We start from the raw sequence: 23,871 nt of genomic DNA, 5'->3' as shown, positions 1-23,871 counted from the left end.
AACCCTGATAAGATAAGTGTCATGTTCATTAGGCACCAAATGGAAAAAACTGACTAAAACAGGGAGGGCCAACAAAGACTTGTGAAATTTGGTTTTCAGTTGCAAAACATTCAAAAACCCTTTCCATTGCATGGCCTAATCAATGTCCATGATTACTTAACTTACTTTGACATTGTTGGCCATAGACAGCCACTGTTCATCATGGAACAATATGCTTTGGTGTAAATGTTGCACGTCTAGTCTGGTTAAACCAAGCTGAATGCTGCACTCAACATAAGTGAAGTGAAACCATGATGAGCGCAGGGTTCAGTCTGGATATTGTCCTCGACACATGACGGAAACAGTCACTTCCCTGGACCAGCCTTCCTTCGCTGTAATTAAGGCTATTGGGTTGAGGTTGGAGGAACTAAAAAAAGAGCAGTATTTTATTTGCAGAGACAGAAGCAAAACAAACAACTTTAGATGAGGAAAGTGGGGGAACTGAGCCAAATGGCCTGTGGCTTCATGAGATATGTATACCTCCCACTGGGGGTCTATTTAAGGGGGTGTACCATACAAGTGAGCCAAGTTTGAGGAGAAGCAGAAGAAAAACACAATGACAAACTGATTCCGACTGTCCTTCAAGATGAAATATGTACAGTGCCTTGCAAAAGTATTCAACCCCCTGGCATTTTTCCTATAATGTTGCATTACAACCTGTAATTGAAATGTATTTTTATTTGGATAACATGTCATTGACATACACAAAATAGTCCAAATTCGGTGAAGTGAAATGAAAAAAACTACTAAAAAAACGGAAAAGTGATTTGTGCATATGTATTCACCCCTTTGCTAGTAAGCCCCTAAATAAGATCTGGTGTAACCAATTACCTTCAGAAGTCACACAATTTGTTAAATAAAGTCCACCTGTGTGCAATCTAAGTGTCACATGATCTAAATATATACACCTGTTCTGAAAGTGATTTGTGCATATGTATTCACCCCTTTGCTAGTAAGCCAGTAAATAAGGTCTGTTGTAACCAATTACCTTCAGAAGTCACATAATTTGTTAAATAAAGTCCACCTGTGTGCAATCTAAGTGTCACATGATCTAAATATATACACCTGTTCTGAAAGGCCCCAGCGTCTGCAACACCACTAAGCAAGGGGCACCACCAAGCAAGCGGCACCATGAAGACCAAGGAGCTCTCCAAACAGGTAATGGATGAAGTTATGGAGAAGTACAGATCAGGGTTGGGTTATAAAAAAATATCAGAAACTTTGAACATCTCACAGAGCACCCACCATTAAATCCATTATTATAAAATGGAAAGAATAAGGCACCACAATAAACCTGCCAAGAGAGGGCCGCCCACCAAAACTCACAGACCAGGCAAGGAGGGCATTGATCAGAGAGGCAACAAAGAGACCAAAGTTAACCCTGAAGGAGCTGCAAATCTCCACAGCGGAGATTGGAGTATCTGTCCATAGGAACACTTTAAGCCATAGACTCCACAGAGCTGGGCTTTACGGAAGAGTGGCCAGAAAAAAGCCATTGCTTAAAGAAAAAAATAAGCAAACACCTTTGGTGTTTGCCAAAAGGCATGTGGGAGACTCCCCAAACATATGGAAGAAGGTACTTTGGTCAGATGAGACTAAAATTGAGCTTTTTGGCCATCAAGGAAAATGCTATCTCTGGCGCAAACACAACACCTCTCATCACCCCGAGAATACTATCCCCACAGTGAAGCATGGTGGTGGCAGCATCATGCTGTGGGGATGTTTTTCATAGGCAGGGACTGGGAAACTGGTCAGAATTGAAGAAATTATGGATGCCGCTAAATACAGGGAAATTCTTGAGGGAAACCTGTTTCAGTCTTCTGGAGATTTGAGACTGGGACGGAGGTTTACCTTCCAGCAGCATACTGTTAAAGCAACACTCGAGTGGTTTAAGGGGAAACATTTAAATGTCTTTGAATGGCCAAGTCAAAGCCCAGACCTCAATCCAATTGAGAATCTATAGTATGACTTAAAGAATGCCGTACATCAGCAGAACCCATCCAACTTGAAGGAGCTGGAGCAGTTCAGCCCTGAATAATGGGTAAAAATCCCAGTGGCTAGATGTGTCCACCTTATAGAGACATACCCCAAGAGACTTGCAGCTGTAATTGCTGCAAAAGGTGACTCTACAAAGTATTGACTTTGGAGGTGGTGGGGGGGGGGGTGAATGCTAAGGGGGGGTGAATACTTTTGCAAGCCACTGTACAATACTCCATAATGACCCCATATTTTTATTTATAAAAAAAAAAAAATTAAATATCACATTTACATAAGTATTCTGACACTTTATAAAGTACTTTGTTGAAGCAACTTTGGCAGCGATTACAAATTCAAGTCTTCTTGTGTTTATTGCTACAAGTTTGGCACACCTGTATTTGGGGAGATTCCCACATTCTTCTCTGCAGATCCTCTCAAGCTCTGTCAGGTTGGATGGGGAGCAATGCTGCACAGCTATTTTCAGGTCTCTCCAGAGATGTTAGATTGGGTTCCAGTCCGGCTCTGGCTGCTGTGTGCTTATGGTCATTGTCCTGTTGGGAGGTGAACCTTCGCCCCAGTCTGAGGTCCTGAATGCTCCGGAGCAGGTTTTCATCAAGGATCTCTCATCTTTCCCTCGATCCTGGCTAGTCTCCCAGTCCCTGCTGCTGAAAAGAAATCCCCACAGCATGATGCTGCCACCACCATGCTTCACCGTAGGGATGGTGCCAGGTTTCCTCCAGATGTGACACTTGGCATTCAGGCCAAAGATTTCAATCTTGGTTTCATCAGACCAGAGAATCGTGTTTCTCATGGTCTGAGAGTCTTAAGGTGCCTTTTGGCAAACTCCAAGCGAGCTGTCATGTGCCTTTTACTGAGGAGTGTCTTCTGTCTGGCCACTCTACCATAAAGGCCTGATTGATGGAGTGCTGCAGAGATGGTTGTCCTTCTGGCAGGTTCTCCCATCTCCACAGAGGAACTCTGGAGCTCTGTCAGAGTGACCATCGGGTTCTTGATCACCTCCATGACCAAGGCCCTTCTCCTCCGCTTGCTCAGTTTGGCCAGGCGGCCAGCTCTCGGAAGAGACTTGGTGGTTCCAAACCTCTTCCATTTGTGTTGTCATGTGTTGCTGCCATGCGTTGATGCCATGTTATGTTGTTGTCTTAGGTCTCTCTTTATAAAGTGTTGTGTTGTCTCTCTTCTCGTGATGTGTGTTTTGTCCTATATTTTTTTTAAATTTATTTATATTTTTAATCCCAGCCACCGTCCCAGTATGAGGCCTTTTGCCTTTTGGTAGGCCGTCACTGTAAATAAGAATTTGTTCTTAACTGACTTGCCTAGTTAAATCAAGTTTAAATAAAAATACAATTTAAACAATTATGATCAAGTCCACTGTGTTCTTGGGGACCTTCAGTGCTGCAGATATGTTTTGGTATCCTTCCCCAGATCTGTGCCTCGACACAATCCTGTCTCGGAGCTCTACGGACAATTCCTTCGACATCATGGCTTGGTTTTTGCGCGGACATACAGTACACTGTCAACTGTGGGACCTTATATAGACAGTTGTGTGCCTTTCCAATTCATGTCCAATCAATTGAATTTACCACATGTGGACACCAATCAAATTGTAGAAACATCTCAAGGATGATCAATGGAAACAGTATGCCCCTGAGCTCAATTTAGAGTCTCATAGCGAAGAGTCTGAATACTTATGTAAATAAGGTATTTCTGATTATTTTTATACATTTGTAAACATTTAAAAAAAAACGTTTTTGCTTTGTCTTTATGGGGTATTGTGTGTAGATTGATGATAACTTTTAAAAATGGAATCAATTTTAGAATAAGGCTGTAATGTAACAAAATGGGGGAAAAAATCAAGGGGTCTAAATACTTCCCGAAGACACTGTATATATATATATACTACATAGCCATAAGTATGTGGACACCTGCTCATCGAACATCTCATTCCAAAATCAAGGACATTAATATGAAGTTGGGCTCCCTTTTGCTGCAATAACAGCCTCCGTTCTTCTGGGAAGGCTTTCTACTAGATGTTGGAACATTGCTCCGGGGACTTGCTTCCATTCAGCCACAAGAGCATTAGTGAGGTCGAGCACAGATGTTGGGCGATTAGGCCTGGCTCAAAGTCGGCATTTCAATTAATTCCAAAGGTGTTCGATGGGGTTGAGGTCAAGGCTCTGTGCAGGCCAGTCAAGTTCTTCCCCACCGATCTCTCGATAAACCATTTCTGTATGGATCTCATTTTGTGCCCAGGGGCATTGTCATGATGAAACAGGAAAGGGCCTTCTCCAAACTGTACCTACAAAGTTTACATTTTACATTTTAGCCATTTAGCAGACACTCTTATCCAGAGCGACTTACAGTAGTGAGTGCATACATTTTCAAAGTTGGAAGCAGAGAATCGTCTAGAATGTCATTGTATGCTGTAGTGTTAAGATTTCCCATCACTGGAACTAAGGGGCCTAGCTCGAACCATGAAAAACAGCCCCAGACCATTAATTCCTCCTCCACCAAACTTTACAGTTGGCACTTTGCATTCGGGCATGTAGTGTTCTCCTGGCATCCGCCAAACCCAGATTTGTCTATTGGTCTGCCAGATGGTGAAGTGTGAGAACGTGTTCCCACTGCTCCTGAGTCCAATAGCGGCGAGCTTTACACCACCCTAGTCTACGCTTGACAATGCGCATGGTGATCTTAGGCTTGTGTAAGGCTGCTCGGCCATGGAAACCCATTTCATGAAGCTCCCAACAAACAGTTCTTGTGCTAAAGTTGCTTCCAGAGTAGTAAGTGTTGCAACCGAGTATATATGGAATGCATTTCCAACAGTCTTGAAGGAGTTCCCACATTTGCTGAGCACTTGCTGGCTGCTTTTCCTTTACTCTGCGGTCCAATTAATCCCAAACCATCTCAATTGGGATGAGGTCAGGTGATTGTGGAGGCCAGGTCATCTGATGCAGCACTCCATCACTCTCCTTCTTGGTCAAATAGACCTTACACAGCTTGAAGGTGTATTTTGGGTCTTTGTCCTGTTGAAAAATAAATGATAGTCTCACAAAGCGCAAACCAGATGGGATGGCGTATCGCTGAAGAATGCTGTGGTAGCCATGCTGGTTAAGTGTGCATTTAATTCTAAATAAATCACTGACAGTGTCACCAGCAAAGCACCACCATACCATCACACCACCTACTCCATGCTTCACGGGGGAACCACACATGCGGAGATCATCCGTTCATCTACTCTGCGTCTCACAAAGACACAGCTGTTGGAACCAAAAATCTCAAATTTGGATTCATCAGACCAAAGGACAGATTTCCACAGGTCGAATGTCCTTTGGTAGTGTTTTTTGGGCCCACGTAAGTCTCTTCTTCTTATTGGTGTCCTTTAGTAGTGGTTTCTTTGCAGCAATTCGACCATGAAGGCTTGATTCACACAGTCTCCTCTGAACAGTTGATGTCGAGATGTATCTGTTACTTGAACTCTATGAAGCATTTATTTGGGCTGCAATCTGAGGTGCAGTTAACTCTAATGAATGTATCCTCTGCAGCAGAGGTAACTCTGGGTCTTCCTTTCCTGTGGCGGTCCTCATGAGAGCCAGTTTCATTTTAGCGCTTGATGGTTTTTGAAATTTTCCAGATTTACTGACCTTCATGTCTTTAAGTAATGATGAAATGTTGTTTCTCTTTGCTTACTTGAGCTGTTCTTACCATGAGTGTGCAAAGCTGTCATCAAGGCAAAGGGTGTCTACTTTGAAGAATCTCAATATAAAATATATTTTGATTTGTTTAACACTTTTTGGTTACTACATTATTCCATATGTGTTTTTTCATAGTTTTGATATCATCACCAGTATTCTACAATGTATATAAAATAAAGAAAAACCCTGGAATGAGTAGGCGTGTCCAAACGTTTGACTGGTACTGTATGTATATATGTATTTATATATATATATATATATATATAATGTTTTTTAAGTAAAATGTTTTGGTATTTTTTATTAATTTATGTGTTCCACACAAAGAGCACAATGCACAAAAACCTGCTCCTGAGTCCTGCTACATGACTACAGATGAAAAAAAGTAAAGTAATAAAGCAGAAAAGTGTTTTCAGTCAATGTTATATTCACAGTCATCAGCATCTATTAGTGTTCCATTAGTTAGCAGATACAATATACGCTTTAGCTGAAGCATCTGCCAAAGTAGCTGTTTTGGTGCCAAGTGATGTTGCCTACGGTAAGTGCTGCTTTCAAATTGCTTTGACACAAATTATGTCACCAATGTGCATGCCAAATCAGTCGGTGCCTTATAGAACAGGCAACTGAAGCTATATGCTTTCTGTCTGTGCTAAAGACACATTTCCATGGACTTGTAAGGCACATTTACAATAAAGTATTCTTATTCTTGCCTTAAACTCAAGTGCAATAGAACTATAATATTTCCAGCATGGTCTTGAAGAGGAAGTAAGTCATTTTTACATGCTAGCAATTTGAAAGCAGCACTTACCGTAGGCAATATCACTTGGCCACAAAACAGCTACTTTAGCAGATGCTTCAGCTAAAGCGTATATTGTATCTGCTAACTAATGGAACACTAATGGATGCTGATGTCTGTGAATATAACATTGACTGAAAACACTTTTCTGCTTTATTACTTTACTTTTTTTCATCTGTAGTCATGTAGCAGGACTCAGGAGCAGGTTTTCATGCATTGTGTTTTTTGTGTGGAACACATCAATTAATAAAAAATCATATTACTTAAAAAACTAATATATACATATATATACATACATACACTACCGTTCAAAAGTTTGGGGTCACTTACAAATGTCCTTGTTTTTTAAAGAAAAGCTCATTTTATGTCCATTAAAATAATATCAAATTGATCAGAAATACAGTGTAGACATTGTTACAGCCTGCATATTGTGTGCTATAGGGGGTAGTTAACCTGAGGTACAGGGCACATGCCAACTGTCCTTGCCTCTAGTTTTTACAGCATTGCTGCTTTCATGAATGGGGCCTATTAAAGCATTAGGGACAAACATACTGTATTTGCACATAATGTAAAGTATTTGGACTCAATGTGGTTCAAATAAATTGCATTCACCAACAGAGGCCAATCCACTATCCTCTCATTTGAGGGGGTGAATACCTTACCATAATAAACACTCCCAAAATCCATGTACAGTACACATCTCCATATCACTCAGTGAAGAGCTGATGGGCCTTACCAGAATGTCCCCCTTCAGCAGTAGGCCAGGCTCAATAGTGATGCAGATGCTGGTGTGGCTGTCTCCCTGGACATTACTGTAAACACACACACAGAGCAAAAGAAGGGTTTCTCTTGTTAACACAACATCACACCACATGATGCACATCATCATGGTACAATTTAAAGGCAATGCTACCAAATACTAATTGAGTGTATGTAAACTTCTGGGAATGTGATGAAAGAAATAAAAGCTGAAATAAATAATTCTCTCTACTATTATTCTGACATTTCACATTCTTCAAATAAAGTGGTGATCCTAACTGACCTAAGACAGGGAATTTGTACTAGGATTAAATGTCAGGAATTGTGAAAAACAGTTTAAATGTATTTGGCTAAGGTGTATGTCAACTTCTGACTTCAACTGTATGTCTCTTTTATTTGTAGGAATACTTGGGAAAATATTTCTTACATTTAAACACGTTTTGCTGAATTCCTGGTGATTTGACAATCTTTTTTTTAACCAAAAACGAAAGTGTGCCTGTTGTTGTCCCCTGACCTACACACGCACGTATGTACACACCACAGGAGGTTGGTGGCACCTTAATTGGGGAGGACGGACTCGTGGTAATGGCAAAGACAAATGAGTGGAATGGTATCAAATACATCAAAACACATGGTTTCCATGCATGACGTCCTCTCCTCAGCAGTCTCCACTGGCACACACACACACCAGATATACAGTACATGGATATATAATACATGGAGATATAAGCAAAACAACGTTTTATCAATACATAGACTAGGAAGGAAGGAAATGTAAAGTGGAGGGGACCATGTAAGGAGTGCCACCCGGAGTGCCCTCATTTGTCCTGCCATCTGTGGGCATGCCCTCCTGTATGCTCAAACATCTGCACAAAGCTGTATAATTCATAATTTCCTGCCCGGGCCTGGGTATCTGTAGGGGTCCTTCAGCAAGGCCCTGGGGTGTCCACATACATCCAAGTCTGCTTATTTCACTGGCTCCTCCAGTTACTAATAACACTACTACTGATCATAACACCAGGCTGGAACATCTGGGACTGGGGAACTAGAGACTGGGACTGGGGAACTAGAGACTGGGACACTAGAGACTGGGGCTGGGGAACTAGAGACAGGGGCACTAGAGACTGGGACTGGGGAACTAGAGACAGGGGCACTAGAGACTGGGACTGGGGAACTAGAGACAGGGGCACTTGAGACTGGGACTGGGGAACTAGAGACTGGGGCTGGGGAACTAGAAACTGGGGCACTAGAGACTGGGGCACTAGAGACTGGGGCACTAGAGACTGGGGCACTAGAGACTGGGGCACTAGAGACAGGGGCACTTGAGACTGGGGCTGGGGAACTAGAGACTGGGGCACTAGAGACTGGGGCTGGGGAACTAGAGACTGGGGCACTAAAGACTGGGGCTGGGGAACTAGAGACTGGGGCACTAGAGACTGGGGCACTAGAGACTGGGGCACTAGAGACTGGGGCACTAGAGACTGGGGCACTAGAGACTGGGGCACTAGAGACTGGGGCACTAGAGACTGGGGCACTAGAGACAGGGGCACTTGAGACTGGGGCACTAGAGACTGGGGCTGGGGAACTAGAGACTGGGGCTGGGGAACTAGAGACTGGGGCACTAGAGACTGGGACTGGGGAACTAGAGACTGGGGTACTAAAGACTGGGGCTGGGGAACTAGAAACTGGGGCACTAGAGACTGGGGCACTAGAGACTGGGGCACTAGAGACTGGGGCACTAGAGACAGGGGCACTTGAGACTGGGGCTGGGGAACTAGAGACTGGGGCACTAGAGACTGGGGCTGGGGAACTAGAGACTGGGGCACTAAAGACTGGGGCTGGGGAACTAGAGACTGGGGCACTAGAGACTGGGGCACTAGAGACTGGGGCTGGGGAACTAGAGACTGGGGCATTAGAGACTGGGGCTGGGGAACTAGAGACTGGGGCACTAAAGACTGGGGCTGGGGAACTAGAGACTGGGGCACTAGAGACTGGGGCACTAGAGACTGGGGCTGGGGAACTAGAGACTGGGGCATTAGAGACTGGGGCATTAGAGACTGGGGCATTAGAGACTGGGGCACTAGAGACTGGGGCACTAGAGACTGGGGCACTAGAGACTGGGGCACTAGAGACTGGGGCACTAGAGACAGGGGCACTTGAGACGGGTGCACTAGAGACTGGGGCTGGGGAACTAGAGACTGGGGCTGGGGAACTAGAGACTGGGGCACTAGAGACTGGGGCTGGGGAACTAGAGACTGGGGCACTAGAGACTGGGGCACTAGAGACTGGGGCACTAGAGTCTGGGGCACTAGAGACTGGGGCACTAGAGACTGGGGCTGGGGAACTAGAGACTGGGGCACTAGAGACTGGGGCTGGGGAACTAGAGACTGGGGCATTAGAGACTGGGGCACTAGAGACTGGGGCACTAGAGACTGGGGCACTAGAGACTGGGGCACTAGAGACAGGGGCACTTGAGACTGGGGCACTAGAGACTGGGGCTGGGGAACTAGAGACTGGGGCTGGGGAACTAGAGACTGGGGCACTAGAGACGGGCTGGGGAACTAGAGACTGGGGCACTAGAGACTGGGGCACTAGAGTCTGGGGCACTAGAGACTGGGGCACTAGAGACTGGGGCACTAGAGTCTGGGGCACTAGAGACTGGGGCACTAGAGACTGGGGCTGGGGAACTAGAGACTGGGGCACTAGAGACTGGGGCACTAGAGACTGGGGCACTAGAGTCTGGGGCACTGGAGACTGGGGCACTGGAGACTGGGGCACTGGAGACTGGGGCTGGGGAACTAGAGACTGGGGCACTAGAGACTGGGGCACTAGAGTCTGGGGCACTGGAGACTGGGGCACTGGAGACTGGGGCACTGGAGACTGGGGCACTGGAGACAGGGGCTGGGGAACTAGAGACTGGGGAACTAGAGACTGGGGCACTAGAGACTGGGGCACTAGAGACTGGGGCACTAGAGTCTGGGGCACTGGAGACTGGGGCACTGGAGACAGGGGCTGGGGAACTAGAGACTGGGGCACTAGAGACTGGGGCACTAGAGACTGGGGCACTAGAGCCTGGGGCACTAGAGACTGGGGCACTAGAGACTGGGGCTGGGGAACTAGAGTCTGGGGCTGGGGAACTAGAGACTGGGGCTGGGGAACTAGAGACTGGGGCTGGGGAACTAGAGACTGGGGCTGGGGAACTAGAGACTGGGGCTGGGGAACTAGAGACTGGGGCACTAGAGACGGGGGCACTAGAGACTGGGGCACTAGAGACTGGGGCACTAGAGACTGGGGCACTAGAGTCTGGGGCACTAGAGACTGGGGCACTAGAGACTGGGGCTGGGGAACTAGAGACTGGGGCTGGGGAACTAGAGACTGGGGCTGGGGAACTAGAGACTGGGGCACTAGAGACGGGCTGGGGAACTAGAGACTGGGGCACTAGAGACTGGGGCACTAGAGTCTGGGGCACTAGAGACTGGGGCACTAGAGACTGGGGCACTAGAGTCTGGGGCACTAGAGACTGGGGCACTAGAGACTGGGGCTGGGGAACTAGAGACTGGGGCACTAGAGACTGGGGCACTAGAGACTGGGGCACTAGAGTCTGGGGCACTGGAGACTGGGGCACTGGAGACTGGGGCACTGGAGACTGGGGCTGGGGAACTAGAGACTGGGGCACTAGAGACTGGGGCACTAGAGTCTGGGGCACTGGAGACTGGGGCACTGGAGACTGGGGCACTGGAGACTGGGGCACTGGAGACAGGGGCTGGGGAACTAGAGACTGGGGAACTAGAGACTGGGGCACTAGAGACTGGGGCACTAGAGACTGGGGCACTAGAGTCTGGGGCACTGGAGACTGGGGCACTGGAGACAGGGGCTGGGGAACTAGAGACTGGGGCACTAGAGACTGGGGCACTAGAGACTGGGGCACTAGAGCCTGGGGCACTAGAAACTGGGGCACTAGAGACTGGGGCTGGGGAACTAGAGTCTGGGGCTGGGGAACTAGAGACTGGGGCTGGGGAACTAGAGACTGGGGCTGGGGAACTAGAGACTGGGGCTGGGGAACTAGAGACTGGGGCTGGGGAACTAGAGACTGGGGCACTAGAGACGGGGGCACTAGAGACTGGGGCACTAGAGACTGGGGCACTAGAGACTGGGGCACTAGAGTCTGGGGCACTGGAGACTGGGGCACTGGAGACAGGGGCTGGGGAACTAGAGACTGGGGCACTAGAGACTGGGGCACTAGAGACTGGGGCACTAGAGACTGGGGCACTAGAGACTGGGGCACTAGAGCCTGGGGCACTAGAAACTGGGGCACTAGAGACTGGGGCTGGGGAACTAGAGTCTGGGGCTGGGGAACTAGAGACTGGGGCTGGGGAACTAGAGACTGGGGCTGGGGAACTAGAGACTGGGGCTGGGGAACTAGAGACTGGGGCACTAGAGACGGGGGCACTAGAGACTGGGGCTGGGGAAATAGAGAGGCTAGCTAAACATAATAACGTGTGGCAAGCTTACAATGGATTTACTTGAGGGGGGGGGTGATTGTGTGTGTGTGTGTGTGTGATATTATTATCATTGAGCCAGTGTAAGCCTGCAGACCCAGGCATCTGCCCAGTGCTGTGTGAGTGAGAAAACTGAGACTGAAGGGTGTGTGTGTGTGTGTGTGTGTCTGTGTACTTACTAGATCCCAGATGTGTAGACGGGCTGCATGGCTTGGTAGATCTTGAGGAAAGGGCGGCATCCTGAAAAGCCATCACAGAACATTGAGTAAAAACAAGCAGGTGTGTGTGTGTGTGTGTGTGTGTGTGTGTGTGTGTGTGTGTGTGTGTGTGTGTGTGTGTGTGTGTGTGTGTGTGTGTGTGTGTGTGTGTGTCAACTTTCACCTCCTTTGGACTCAAAGTTGGGGATGCCGTGCATGATGACGTGGTGAAGGAACAGGGGTTTGTTGTTGATCTTGATATGTCCTGAAAGAAGACCACTGAAGTACTGTACATACCTGAGAGAAAGAGAGAGAGACAGAGAGCAAGCGAGAGAGAATTCAGGATTTCAATGTTTTGTTAACAGAGGAATCAGCATGCCATTGGTGTACACTGGACAGTGTGTGCATGGAAACATGTCAAGTAGATAAATGGAGATTCTATCTCTAGGTATGACCTTTGCAAAGAAAACAGCAGACGCTTACATCATACTCATTCACTTTCAGTCTACAGATGAATCTCGACAAATTAGGATGCAAAAAGGAGGAGGCCTCCGTTGCCCCTCTAAAAAAGACAACAAATTGAAAGAAAGAGTAGGAGAGTGGTTGAGACAACAAGCTGAACTTAAACCCACTAAGATTGGGGCGAAACTCAAAGAGAAAATTAAACAGGAAATGGTAGTTGGGTCAAATTTGTAGTAGAGGGGTCAGACAGGATGTGGAGGGAAACTGACCTCCTCTGAGATGGCTGACCCACAGGAAGTACTTTGTCTTCATAGAACCTCTTCATAGCAAACCTGTCCAGGGCCTGATCAGCACTAAGCAAACAGAGACAAACATCTGGTCAGCACCCGTACCCTGCCTACCGCTCAGTCATATCTTCACACCTCTTCAAAGGACTCTATTTTGATCATGTTAAAAAAAAGAGAATGTGACCCAAATACAACCAAGAGCAGATTGAGGGAAAAAAGCTGGTACTCTGAGAACATTGGACCTTTAAGTGAACTCACAGTGTTGTGTTTATTTGTACTGTATGCCATTGATTGAATTAGGGCCTGCTTTGTGGAAGAAGTCCTGAACACTGGTGCACAGTTGGCACATGTTGGGTAGGGAGGGGGAATGTGATGATCAGCGGATAACATGAATCTTGTGACTTTTCATCATCTGTTGATTTGTTGACTGCCCTACTCTGCTCTACTTGACTCTTTCTCTCTCTCACTCTCCCCTCTCTCTCTCTCTCTCTCTCTCTCTCTCAGTACCCTCTCTCACCCTTCTCTCTCGCCTCTTTCTCTCTCACCTCTTTCTCTCACCCTTCTCTCTCGCACTCTCTCTCTCGCCTCTTTCTCTCACCCTTCACTCTCTCACCCTCTCTTTCTCGGCACCCTCTCTCTCTCTCTTTCGCGGCACCCTCTCTCTCTCTCTCTCTCTCGCACTCTCTCTCTCTCTCTCTCTATTTCTCTTTCTGTCACCCTCTCGCACCTTCTCTCTCGCACCCTCTCTCTCTCACACCCTCTCTCTCTCTTTCTCTAACCCTCTCACACCCTATCTCTCTCTCTCTCTCTCGCACCCTCTCTCTCGCACTCTCTCGCACATCCTCTCTCGCCCTCTCTCGCACCCTCTCTCTATTGCACCCTCCCTCTCTCTTGCACCCTCTCTCTCCCTCTCTCCCTCTCTCTTTCTCACACCCTCTCTTTCTCGCACCATCTCTCGCATCCTCTCTCTCTCTCGCACCCTCTCTCACACCCTCTCTCTCTCTTTCTTGCACCCTCTCTCTCTCTCTCTCGCACCCTCTCTTGCACCCTCTCGCACATTCTCTCTCTCTTGAACCCTCTCTCTCTCGCACCCTCTCTCACTCTCGCACCCTCTCCCGCACCCTCTCTCTCTCTCTCTCTCGCACCCTCTCTCTCTCGTAACCTCTCTTTCTCTCTGGTACCCTCTCTTTCTCTCTCGCACCCTCTCCCTCTCTCGCAACCTCTCCCTCTCTTGCACCCTCTCGCACATTCTCTCTCTCTCTCGCCCTCTCTCTCTCGCCCTCTCTCTCACTCTCGCACCCTCTCCCGCACCCTCTCTCCCTCTCTCTCGCTTCCTCTCTCTCTCTCGCACATTCTCTCTCTCTTGAACCCTCTCTCTCTCGCACCCTCTCTCACTCTCGCACCCTCTCCTGCACCCTCTCTCCCTCTCGCTTCCTCTCTCTCTCTCGCACCCTCTCTCTCTCGCACCCTCTCTCTCTCGTAACCTCTCTTTCTCTCTGGTACTCTCTCTCTCACCCTCTCTCTCTGTCTCGCACCCTCTCTCTCGCTCTCGCAGCCTCTCTCTCTCTCGCACCCTCTCTCTCTCGAAACCCTCTGTCTCTTGCACCCTCTCTCTCTCGAACCTTCTCTCTCTCCCACATCCTCTCTCTCTCTGCAACCTCTCTCTCTCGCACCCTCTCCCTCTCTCGCAACCTCTCCCTCTCTCGCACCCTCTCTCTCTCGCACCCACTCTCGCACCCTCTCTCTCTCGTAACCTCTCTCTAGTAACCTCTCTCTCGTAACCACTCTCTCTCACCCTCTATATCTCTCGCACCCACTATATCTCTTGCAACCTCTCTCTCGCTCGCATCCTCTCTCGCACTCTCTCCCTCTCTCGCACCCTCTCTCACACCCTCTCTCACCCTTTCTCTCTCGCACCCTCTCTCTCTCTCGCACCCTCTCGCTCTCTCGCACCCTCTCCCACACCCTCTCTCTCTCGTACCCGCTCTCTCTCTTGCGCCCTCTCTCTCTCTCGCGCCCTCTTTCTCTCTCTCGCACCCTCTCCTGCATCCTCTCTCTCTCGCACCCTCTCTCTCTGTCTCGCACCCTCTCTCTCGCTCTCGCACCCTCTCTCTCTCTCGCACCCTCTCTCTCTCGAACCCTCTGTCTCTTGCACCCTCTCTCTCTCAAACCTTCTCTCTCTCCCACATCCTCTCTCTCTCTGCCACCTCTCTCGCACCCTCTCTCTCTCTCGCACCCTCTCCCTCTCTCGCAACCTCTCCCTCTCTCGCACCCTCTCTCTCTCGCACCCACTCTCGCACCCTCTCTCTCTCTCGCACCCTCTCTCTCTCTCGCACCCTCTCTCTCTCTCGCACCCTCTCTCTCTCGTAACCTCTCTCTCTCGTAACCTCTCTCTCTCACCCTCTATATCTCTCGCACCCACTATATCTCTTGCAACCTCTCTCTCGCTCGCATCCTCTCTCGCACTCTCTCCCTCTCTCGCACCCTCTCTCACACCCTCTCTCACCCTTTCTCTCTCGCACCCTCTCTCTCTCTCGCACCCTCTCGCTCTCTCGCACCCTCTCCCACACCCTCTCTCTCTCGCACCCGCTCTCTCTCTTGCGTCCTCTCTCTCTCTTGCGCCCTCTTTCTCTCTCTCGCACCCTCTCCTGCATCCTCTCTCTCTCGCACCCTCTCTCTCTCTATCTCTCGCTCACTCTCTCGCACCCTCTCTCTCTCCCGCACCCTCTGTCTCTCGCACCCTCTCTCTCAAAACTTCTCTCTCTCTCACACCCTCTCTCTCGCACCCTTTCTCTCTCACACCCTCTCGCTCTCTTGCACCCTCTCGCTCTCTCGCACCCTCTCCCTTCTCTTGCACCCTCTCTCTCTCACACCCTCTCTCGAACCCTCTCTCTCTCGCACCCTCTCTCTCGTAAGCTCTCTCTAGTAACCGCTCTCTCGTAACCTCTCTCTCGCACCCTCTATATCTCTCGCACCCACTATATCTCTCGCCACCTCTCTTTCTCTCGCACCCTCTCACCCTCTCTCTCTCTCTCGCACCCTCTCTCTCTCTCTCGCACCCTCTCTCTCTCTCTCTCGCACCCTCTCCTGCATCCTCTCTCTCTATCTCTCGAACCCTCTCGCTCTCTCTCTCAAGACCCTCTCTCTCGCACCCTTTCTAACGCACCCTCTCTCTCTCACAACCTCTCGCTCTCTCGCACCCTCTCGCTCTCGCACCCTCTCGCTCTCTCGCACCCTCTCCCTTCTCTTGCACCCTTTCTCTCTCACACCCTCTCTCGCACCCTCTCTCTCTCGCATCCTCTCTCTCGTAAGCTCTCTCTAGTAACCTCTCTCGTAACCTCCTCTCGCACCCTCTATATCTCTCGCACCCACTATATCTCTCGCACCCACTATATCTCTCGCACTCTCTCTCGCACCCTCTCTCACCCTCTCTCTCTCGCACCCTCTCTCTTTTTCGCACCCTCTCTCTCTCTCGCACCCTCTCGCTCTCTTGCAACCTCTCTCTCTCACACCCCCTCTCTCTCTCTCGCACCCTCCCTCTCTCTTGCCCCCTCTCTCTCTCTCTCTCTCTCTCTCGCATCCTCTCTCTCTCGCACCCTCTCTTTCTCTCAAACCTTCTCTCTCTCTCGCACCCTCTCTCGCTCTCGAACTCTCTCTCTCTCTCGAACTCTCTCTCTCTCGCACTCTCTCTCTCTCGCACCCTCTCTCGCATCCGCTCTCACACCCGCTCTCGCACCCGCTCTCGCACACTCTCTCTCTCGCACCCTCTATATCTCTCGCACCCTCTATATCTCTCGCACCCTCTATACCTCTGGCACCCTCTATATCTCTCGCAACCTCTCTCTCTCTCATCTCTCGCACACTCTCTCTCTCGCACCCTCTCCCGCACCCTCTCCCGCACCCTCTCTCTCTTGCACCCTCTCTAGCTCTCGTACCCTCTCTCTCTCTCACACCCTCTCTCTCTATATCTCTCGCACCCTCTATATATCCCTCTATATATCTCTTGCTCCCTCTCTCTCTCTCCCACCCTCTCTCTCTCGCAACTTCTCCCGCACCCTCTCTCTCTCTCGCACCCCCTCTCTCTCTCGCACCCTCTCTCTCTCGCACCCTCTCTCTCTCTCTCGCACCCTCTCTCTCTCGCACCCTCTCTCTCTCTATTCCCCCCATCTCTCTTGTGGATTGTGCCATTAAGTCTCATGGGCTATGTGTTCACCTGGCTGATATGTTGCTGTAATGCATGTATGCTGCCACCACTACTCCTGTTCGCCCTCGGTTCCCCTGCAGAAAGAACATCAAATAAGGATTAGCAATCAGGAAGTATTCCTTTGATATATTGGTCATTCAGAAGATACAGTTGAACTTGAAGTAAGTTATTTCTTTCATCACATTCCCAGTGGGACAGAAGTTTACATATGCTCAATTGCCTTTAAATTGTTTAACTTGGGTCAAACGTTTCGGGTAGCTTCCCACAATAAGTTGGGGGAATTTTGGCCCATTCCTTCTGACAGAGCTGGTGTAACTGAGTCAGGTTTGTAGGCCTCTTTGTTTGCACACACTTTTTCAGTTCAGCCCACACATTTTCAATAGGAATGAGGTCAGGGCTTTGTAATGGCCACTCCAATACCTTGACTTTATGTATGCTTGCAGTCATTGTCCACTTGGAAGACCCATTTGCTACCAAGCTTTATTTAACTTCCTGACTGATGTCTTGAGATATTGCTTCAATATATCCACATCATTTCCCTTCCTCATGATGCCATCTATTTTGTGAAGTGCACCAGTCCTTCCTGCAGCAAAGCACCCCCACAACATGACGCTGCCACCCCGTGCTTCACGGATGGGATGGTGTTCTTCGGCTTGCAAGCCTCCCCCTTTTTCCTCCAACATAACGATGGTCATTGTGGCCAAACAGTTCTATTTTTGTTTCATCAGACTAGAGGACATTTCTCCAAAAAGTATGATCTTTGTCCCCATGTGCAGTTGCAAACCGTAGTCTGTCTTTTCTATGGCGGTTTTGGAGCAGTGGCTTCTTCCTTGCTGAGCGGCCTTTCAGGTTATGTCGATATAGGACTCGTTTTACTCTGGATATAGATACTTTTGTACCTGTTTCCTCTAGCATCTTCACAAGGTCCTTTGCTTTTTTTCTTTTTTTTTGCTGTTGTTCTGGGATTGATTTGCACTTTTCGCACCAAAGTACGTTCATCTCTAGGAGACAGAACACGTCTCCATCCTGAGCGGTATTATGGCTGTGTGGTCCCATGGTGGTTATACTTGCGTACTATTGTTTATACAGATGAACGTGGTACCTTCAGGCATTTGGAAATTGCTCCCAAGGATGGACCAGACTTGTGGAGGTCTACAATGTTTTTCTGTGGTCTTGGCTGATTTCTTTTGATTTTCCCATGATGTTAAGCAAAGAGGCACTGAGTTTGAAGGTAGGTCTTGAAATACATCCACAGGTACACCTCCAACTGACTCAAATTATGTCAATTAGCCTATCAGAAGCTTCTAAAACCATGACTTAATTTTCTGGAATTTTCCAAGCTGTTTAAAAGCACAGTCAATTTAGTGTATGTACACTTCTGAACCATTGGAATTGTGATACAGTGAATTATAAGTGAAATAATCTGTAAACAATTGTTGAAAAAATTACTGTGTCATGCACAAAGTAGATGTCCTAACCGACTTGCCAAAACTATAGTTTGTTTACAAGAAATTTGTGGAATGGTTGAAAAACTTGTTTTAATGACTAAGTGTATGTAAACTTCCGACTTCAACTGTATATATTGGAAAGGAGACAATGGCCTGAGAACGCCATCTACTGTCTCAGAGCAGCATAAACAGTACAAAGCCCTGATATGATAGCTGCAATGTTTCTCAATATGCTTGTGAGGGCTTTAGTTAGAGTATAGTATCACTATCTCACCTTGTTGTGTATCACCACCACATTGTGACTGTCTGCGCTCAGCCAGGTGTCCATGGCCTTACAGATACTGCAAATCTTATCCAGGGCAGGAGCGTGGTGGTCTGGCCAGCCAAAGTCCAACACCTTTGGGTTGAGCTGGTTGATGTCATACCGTTTCTCGCTGAGGTTGAAGAGCTGAAAAAGTTTAAATGTTTAAATCTTTTCTTTTCCATTTCTTTCTTTTCTTTTTACTCTACTGCGAAACAAACACTTTGCCAGAGGGGACTGATCCCCTTTAAGCCTATTTATTGGTAGGGCGAGCTGATCCTTGATCAGTGGGGCGGCCCTTACTAGGTAGTTGTCTTGGTGTTTGGAGCGCAACATGGAGGCCACCTCGCGGAGGTTTGAGGCGTAGCTGGTCTCCTCCACGCAGCTGGGGAAGGAGACGGAGATGATCCGCTCGGTGATGTAGACCAGGTCCACCTCATAGCTCTCCTCCAGGGCCTGCAGCAGACTCACACTCCTGGGGTAGGGAGAGGGGAGGGGAGAGAGATAAAACTGTATTTTTTACACTTTCCATGGCAATAAAGCTTTGCAAATGAAATTACAGTAAGGGAGGCAGGGTAACGTCAATGTCAAGTCAATTGCAATGACAAAATAGTTGACTTAGAGCTACTTTTCTGTGTGTATTGCATTGGTTTGGCAAAATTGGATTGTTCCTTCGATGCCAATAAAGTGTATTTAGAATGTAATACAGAGAGAGAGAGAGAACAGAGAAGATCAAGATAAAGACAGAGAGAAAGAGACTGTCTGCTATGCAAAGGGCTATCCGTAAAACCCACTATAACCCACTATCTGCAACTGACTGAATACCGGCCAGAGTCTTTGTTAAATCCCATTTCACTAAATCACTGTGGGGTCATGGTAGCCTCCAAACTCCAACAGCTGTCCAGTACATTAAACACACACGCACGCACAAAATTCAGTACATTAAACATGTATGTTTCGCTTGGGAACCACTCGGACGAAAACAGAGTGGAAAGAGATTGATTCGAGGGATAAACAAAGCCTGATATGAAACTATTCCGCATTCCGCGAGTGTGCGCCTCAGCAGACCAAACAAAACATTTTGGTCACTCGTGAAGAACGAGTTGGGGCAGAGCGACCACATGACTTTTTCCCAATCTGATGTGTCCGGACTGCAATCAGGAGCAAGCCTGAAACTGACTGGGAGAGCATATGGCTCAGAGAGAGCGATTGAGCGTCTACTACAAATATTTCCCACGTCTCAACTCTGGAATGCCGAGTTGGAGGATATTGCTCATGTGTCTGCTACCAGGAAATAGACTGGTTTGTTAAACCAAACATGTTGTACATCTGGCACTATGAGAAACAACCTTAGTAGTCAAAAGAAATACTAGACAAAGCAATATATCCAAAAGGTTCTCTACTAAACAAATATACTGTATGATTTGTCCTTTCTCACTCTCCCTACTCTTATTATGTGCTTCATACACTCTCTTATCTTACTATCTTTCAGTCCCCCTCCCCCCCATAGTCTCTCACTCTCTCTCTCCTACTCCTTGAGGGTATACAGCTTATAGAGTTGCGGTTTGGGTCTCCTCCAGGTACACCAGCATGCACTGGGCTCCAATCTGCTTCTCATCAGCGCTGCCTTAGCTACAGACCAGACCGACAGCCTTCTTTCACTTTATCTGCCCAGCGCATATCTCGCTGCGCTCAATTACGCAGCTGCACTGATCGCATTTACACATTTGAACAAACATAGCCGGTGAATAATAGCTCTGCTATTGCCACTGCAGATAACACGTTCATGATAGACGTCCTATATAGCGTGTGATGAGGAGAATGTGAGTGAATATGTGTGATAATAATTGTGTGTGTGTATGTTGCTTTGACGGTAATGTGGAGAGCCAGAGGGAGCACATGATTGGTTGATTTTGTTTCTCAATGTTTTATACAGCTGCATCATTATTAAAAACGTCACCTCTGTTGTATCTTTGTCTTGTAGTATACGCTAGTAAAGCACAAACTGACAACATATGTTATGCCAGGAAGAATCTTACACATAAAAGAGTAGGCTAGCTATATATCTGCACAATAGCATTGCTAGGCTATTTCCAGGGCTTGCTGGTTAGCTAGGGGTTGTTCCCTTGACACAAATGGATAATATCAACTTCTGTTTGCAGCATGCCTCTCTCACAATGCATTGCCTCATATTTGGAGCTCTGTAAAAATGTCTAACAAATGGTCTCGGAAATCTCAAAAAAGTACACAGCAGTGCTATATTACATTACTGCTTCACCCTATGATGTTAATGCTTTTTTTGGCAAGGAAACAAAAGAGTCCTGTATCCAAAATAAGCTCTGCACATTGATAGCTGCTACAGAGACAGACCAATAGGGTCTAATAAAATGGACCCAAGCCTTGGTCGACATCCTTGGTGGGGTTAATGTGAAAAACGTATAGGCCCTGTCAGTAAAACATGGGACAAGGCCTGCTATCCTACAGATGTCGGATCTTAATATGACCCATTTCGTCGCAGGAGGAAAAAAGTCCTGCAGCAGGAGGATATGAATGTTTATTTAATATTTAGAATCGACACCAGGGGGCAGCTAGAAGTGGTGTTTGTAGGCTATACAATAATTTAGACTGCAGATCCACTGGGCGTCAGTTCAAGTTGCCTATGTAGGCTACGTGCACGCTTCAGTGTGTCTCATGTGAATTCTTATGTGGATTATAATAATTTGTGAATATTTGCAGGGGGTAGATGTATTATTCATTGGGGAAAATCTCTTACTGAAGTCATTTCTGATGGAAGTAACTTACTTTTTACTCCGTTACAACTTACCAAATATGTCACTTTAGTTACTTAGATTTATATTATTATATTGTTGCTGTCAGATGAAATCCTCCTAACCAAATGTTGTGATATATTTTTTTTTTCATGAATCGATATTATTGGTTTCCCTTTACGTCTGTACTGTATGAACGTTTTCACAACCCCTTGACCAATGAAATGTATTCAAAATATCTTGTCATCAAATCTCTAAGTCCATTGGCTCTCAACGTTGTCCGTCAAACACCGTTTTATCTCCGCCATGGCTCTTGAAGTGAGGCACATATTTTTGTCTTCATTTTTGTCCTCAGATTTTTTTTCTTGTGTTCTTAGCCAGACTCGATCAGAGGTAAGTGACACTTTAACTACCTTCTGCCTTTGTAATATATATTTCTGGAGTAAGATAGGTATTTCTAAGATATCAGTCTGCTGTTGAAATTGTGTTTTGAGGACAAGTGAATATCAATTGGCTAGGTAGAATCTGACAGAAAAAGGTGAATCTCCTGTTTTTAGCCTCCCATATGATCTTTGTCCTGAGCGCTCTGGAGCAGGTTTTCATCAAGGATCTCTCTGTACTTCATCAAGGAACTTCATCTTTCCCTCGATCTCGAATAGTCTTCCAGTCCCTGCTGCTGAAAAACCTCTCCCCCAGCATGATGCTGCCACCACCATGCTTCACTGTAGGGATGGTGCCAGGCTTCCGCCAGACGTGACGCTTGGCATTCAGGCTAAAGAGTTCAATCTTGTTTCTCATGGTCTGAGAGTCCTTTAGGTGCCTTTTGGCAAACTCTAAGCGGGCTGTCATGTGCCTTTAACTGAGGAGTAGCTTCCGTCTGGCCCCTCTACTATAAAGGCCTGATTGGTGGAGTGCTGCAGAGATAGTTGTCCTTCTGGAAGATTCTCCCATCTCCACAGAGGAACTCTAGAGCGCTGTCAGAGTGACCATCAGTTTCTTGTTCACCTCCCTGACCAAGGCCCTTCTCTCCCGATTGACCGGTGACCAGCTCTAGGAAGAATCTTGGTGGTTCCAAACTTCTTTCATTTAAGATCTTTGCCTCGACACAATCCTGTCTCGGAGCTCTATGGACAATTCCTTCGACCTCATCACTTGGTTCTTGCTCTGGCACTGTCAACTGTGGGACCTTATTTAGACAGGTGTGTGCCTTTCCAAATCATGTCCAATCAATTGAATTTACCACAGGTGGACTCCAATCAAGTTTTATTTTTAATGCATTTGCAAAAATGTCTAAAAACCTGTTTTCATTTTGTCATTATGGGGTATTGTGTGTAGATTGATGAAAAAAAAAGATTTCATCCATTTTAGAATAAGGCTGTAACGTAAAAAAGGGGTCTGAATACTTTACGAATGCACTGTACTTGAAATTATATCGTTCTACAGTAGGTATATATCTGTCAATCAACTGATGGCCCAAATCAGCTCATCAATTTAGTCAAGGAAACACAAACAGTAGATTATTGGGTTTCACACCTTTCATTATGTGACTATTGATAGGCTAACGTGCGCCTACAAAATGTAGCCTATAGGAGAATAATTAATTAATAATGGGCCAATTACAAACATCGATGGCACTAGATTATCACCAACTGATGTCTCGTTAAACCATCAATATGCACTGGATTCACCCGCACAGCTGATCTCAATTGCAACCATTATTGGTCACCTCTACCACTCCCTAAAAGGTGATGTCAGTGTTACCTTAGTAAGACATCAGTATTCAATGACGAGATGCTCATGTCTCCGCCCTAACAATATGAATCATCCCAAAGGCAGGAAGGCAGGCGACAAGCTTAGGTCTGCATATTAAGCCCATAGAAACGGTTTGGGCTTATTTGGCAAGAATGACCCATCTCGCTTTGCCTCTTCCTCTCTGCCTTAGTCCTGCTCGAAACCAAAGTCTTTCAAGATACGTTCGTCCTCTTGTTGGTATTATCAATGGAACAATGTAGTCCTTTTTGAACAGACTAAGGGCGATTTATCTATTTTACATGCATTCTGTACAATAGCCATGAAGTATTTCCTCGTTTACCACGGCAATCTACTGTGACATTGTATGAATGGAAACTAATATTGGCGTACTGTTATTTACTTGTTTACTATTTATGTTATCTAAAAGTGTCTGGTATGCTAATTTCTTATCAAGAAAAATAAGAAATGACCCTTGCCTGTCCATATTTAAAATGTCTAACTACATCGAGTCCATTTGGAGACTGCATTATTTGTGCCAGAAGTACTCGGGACAGAATTGAACCCACACAAACACGCTAGGCCTATAGTATATGTGCGCGCTGAAGGCAGTGGCCCTAATCGCTAAACCCCCCCAGGCCACAATTGAACTGAATTTTGACAGTTCATTCGTAA

The 23,871-nt window shown here is 47.0% G+C and overlaps 1 protein-coding gene across 16 annotated transcripts in view; it reads right to left on the bottom strand.

The window, feature by feature from the left end:
• Positions 1–23,871, bottom strand: part of tns1b (tensin 1b) — a 312,092-nt gene that overhangs the window by 70,377 nt on the left and 217,844 nt on the right. For all 16 annotated transcript variants that reach the window (XM_014164404.2, XM_014164411.2, XM_014164409.2 and 13 more), the window contains 7 exons: positions 18,983–19,154; positions 18,653–18,826; positions 16,940–17,004; positions 12,709–12,792; positions 12,162–12,274; positions 11,960–12,020; positions 7,259–7,334 (listed from right to left, as the gene is read on the bottom strand). In XM_014164404.2, coding sequence (XP_014019879.1) covers positions 7,259–7,334; positions 11,960–12,020; positions 12,162–12,274; positions 12,709–12,792; positions 16,940–17,004; positions 18,653–18,826; positions 18,983–19,154 — 745 coding nt within the window. The remainder of the gene's footprint in view (positions 1–7,258; positions 7,335–11,959; positions 12,021–12,161; positions 12,275–12,708; positions 12,793–16,939; positions 17,005–18,652; positions 18,827–18,982; positions 19,155–23,871) is intronic.

This window comes from Salmo salar, chromosome ssa21, assembly GCF_905237065.1.
Source record: "Salmo salar chromosome ssa21, Ssal_v3.1, whole genome shotgun sequence".
Taxonomy (NCBI): domain Eukaryota; kingdom Metazoa; phylum Chordata; class Actinopteri; order Salmoniformes; family Salmonidae; genus Salmo; species Salmo salar.
Note: the sequence above shows the minus strand (reverse complement) of the source record. Positions and strands in the feature narration are given on the sequence as shown.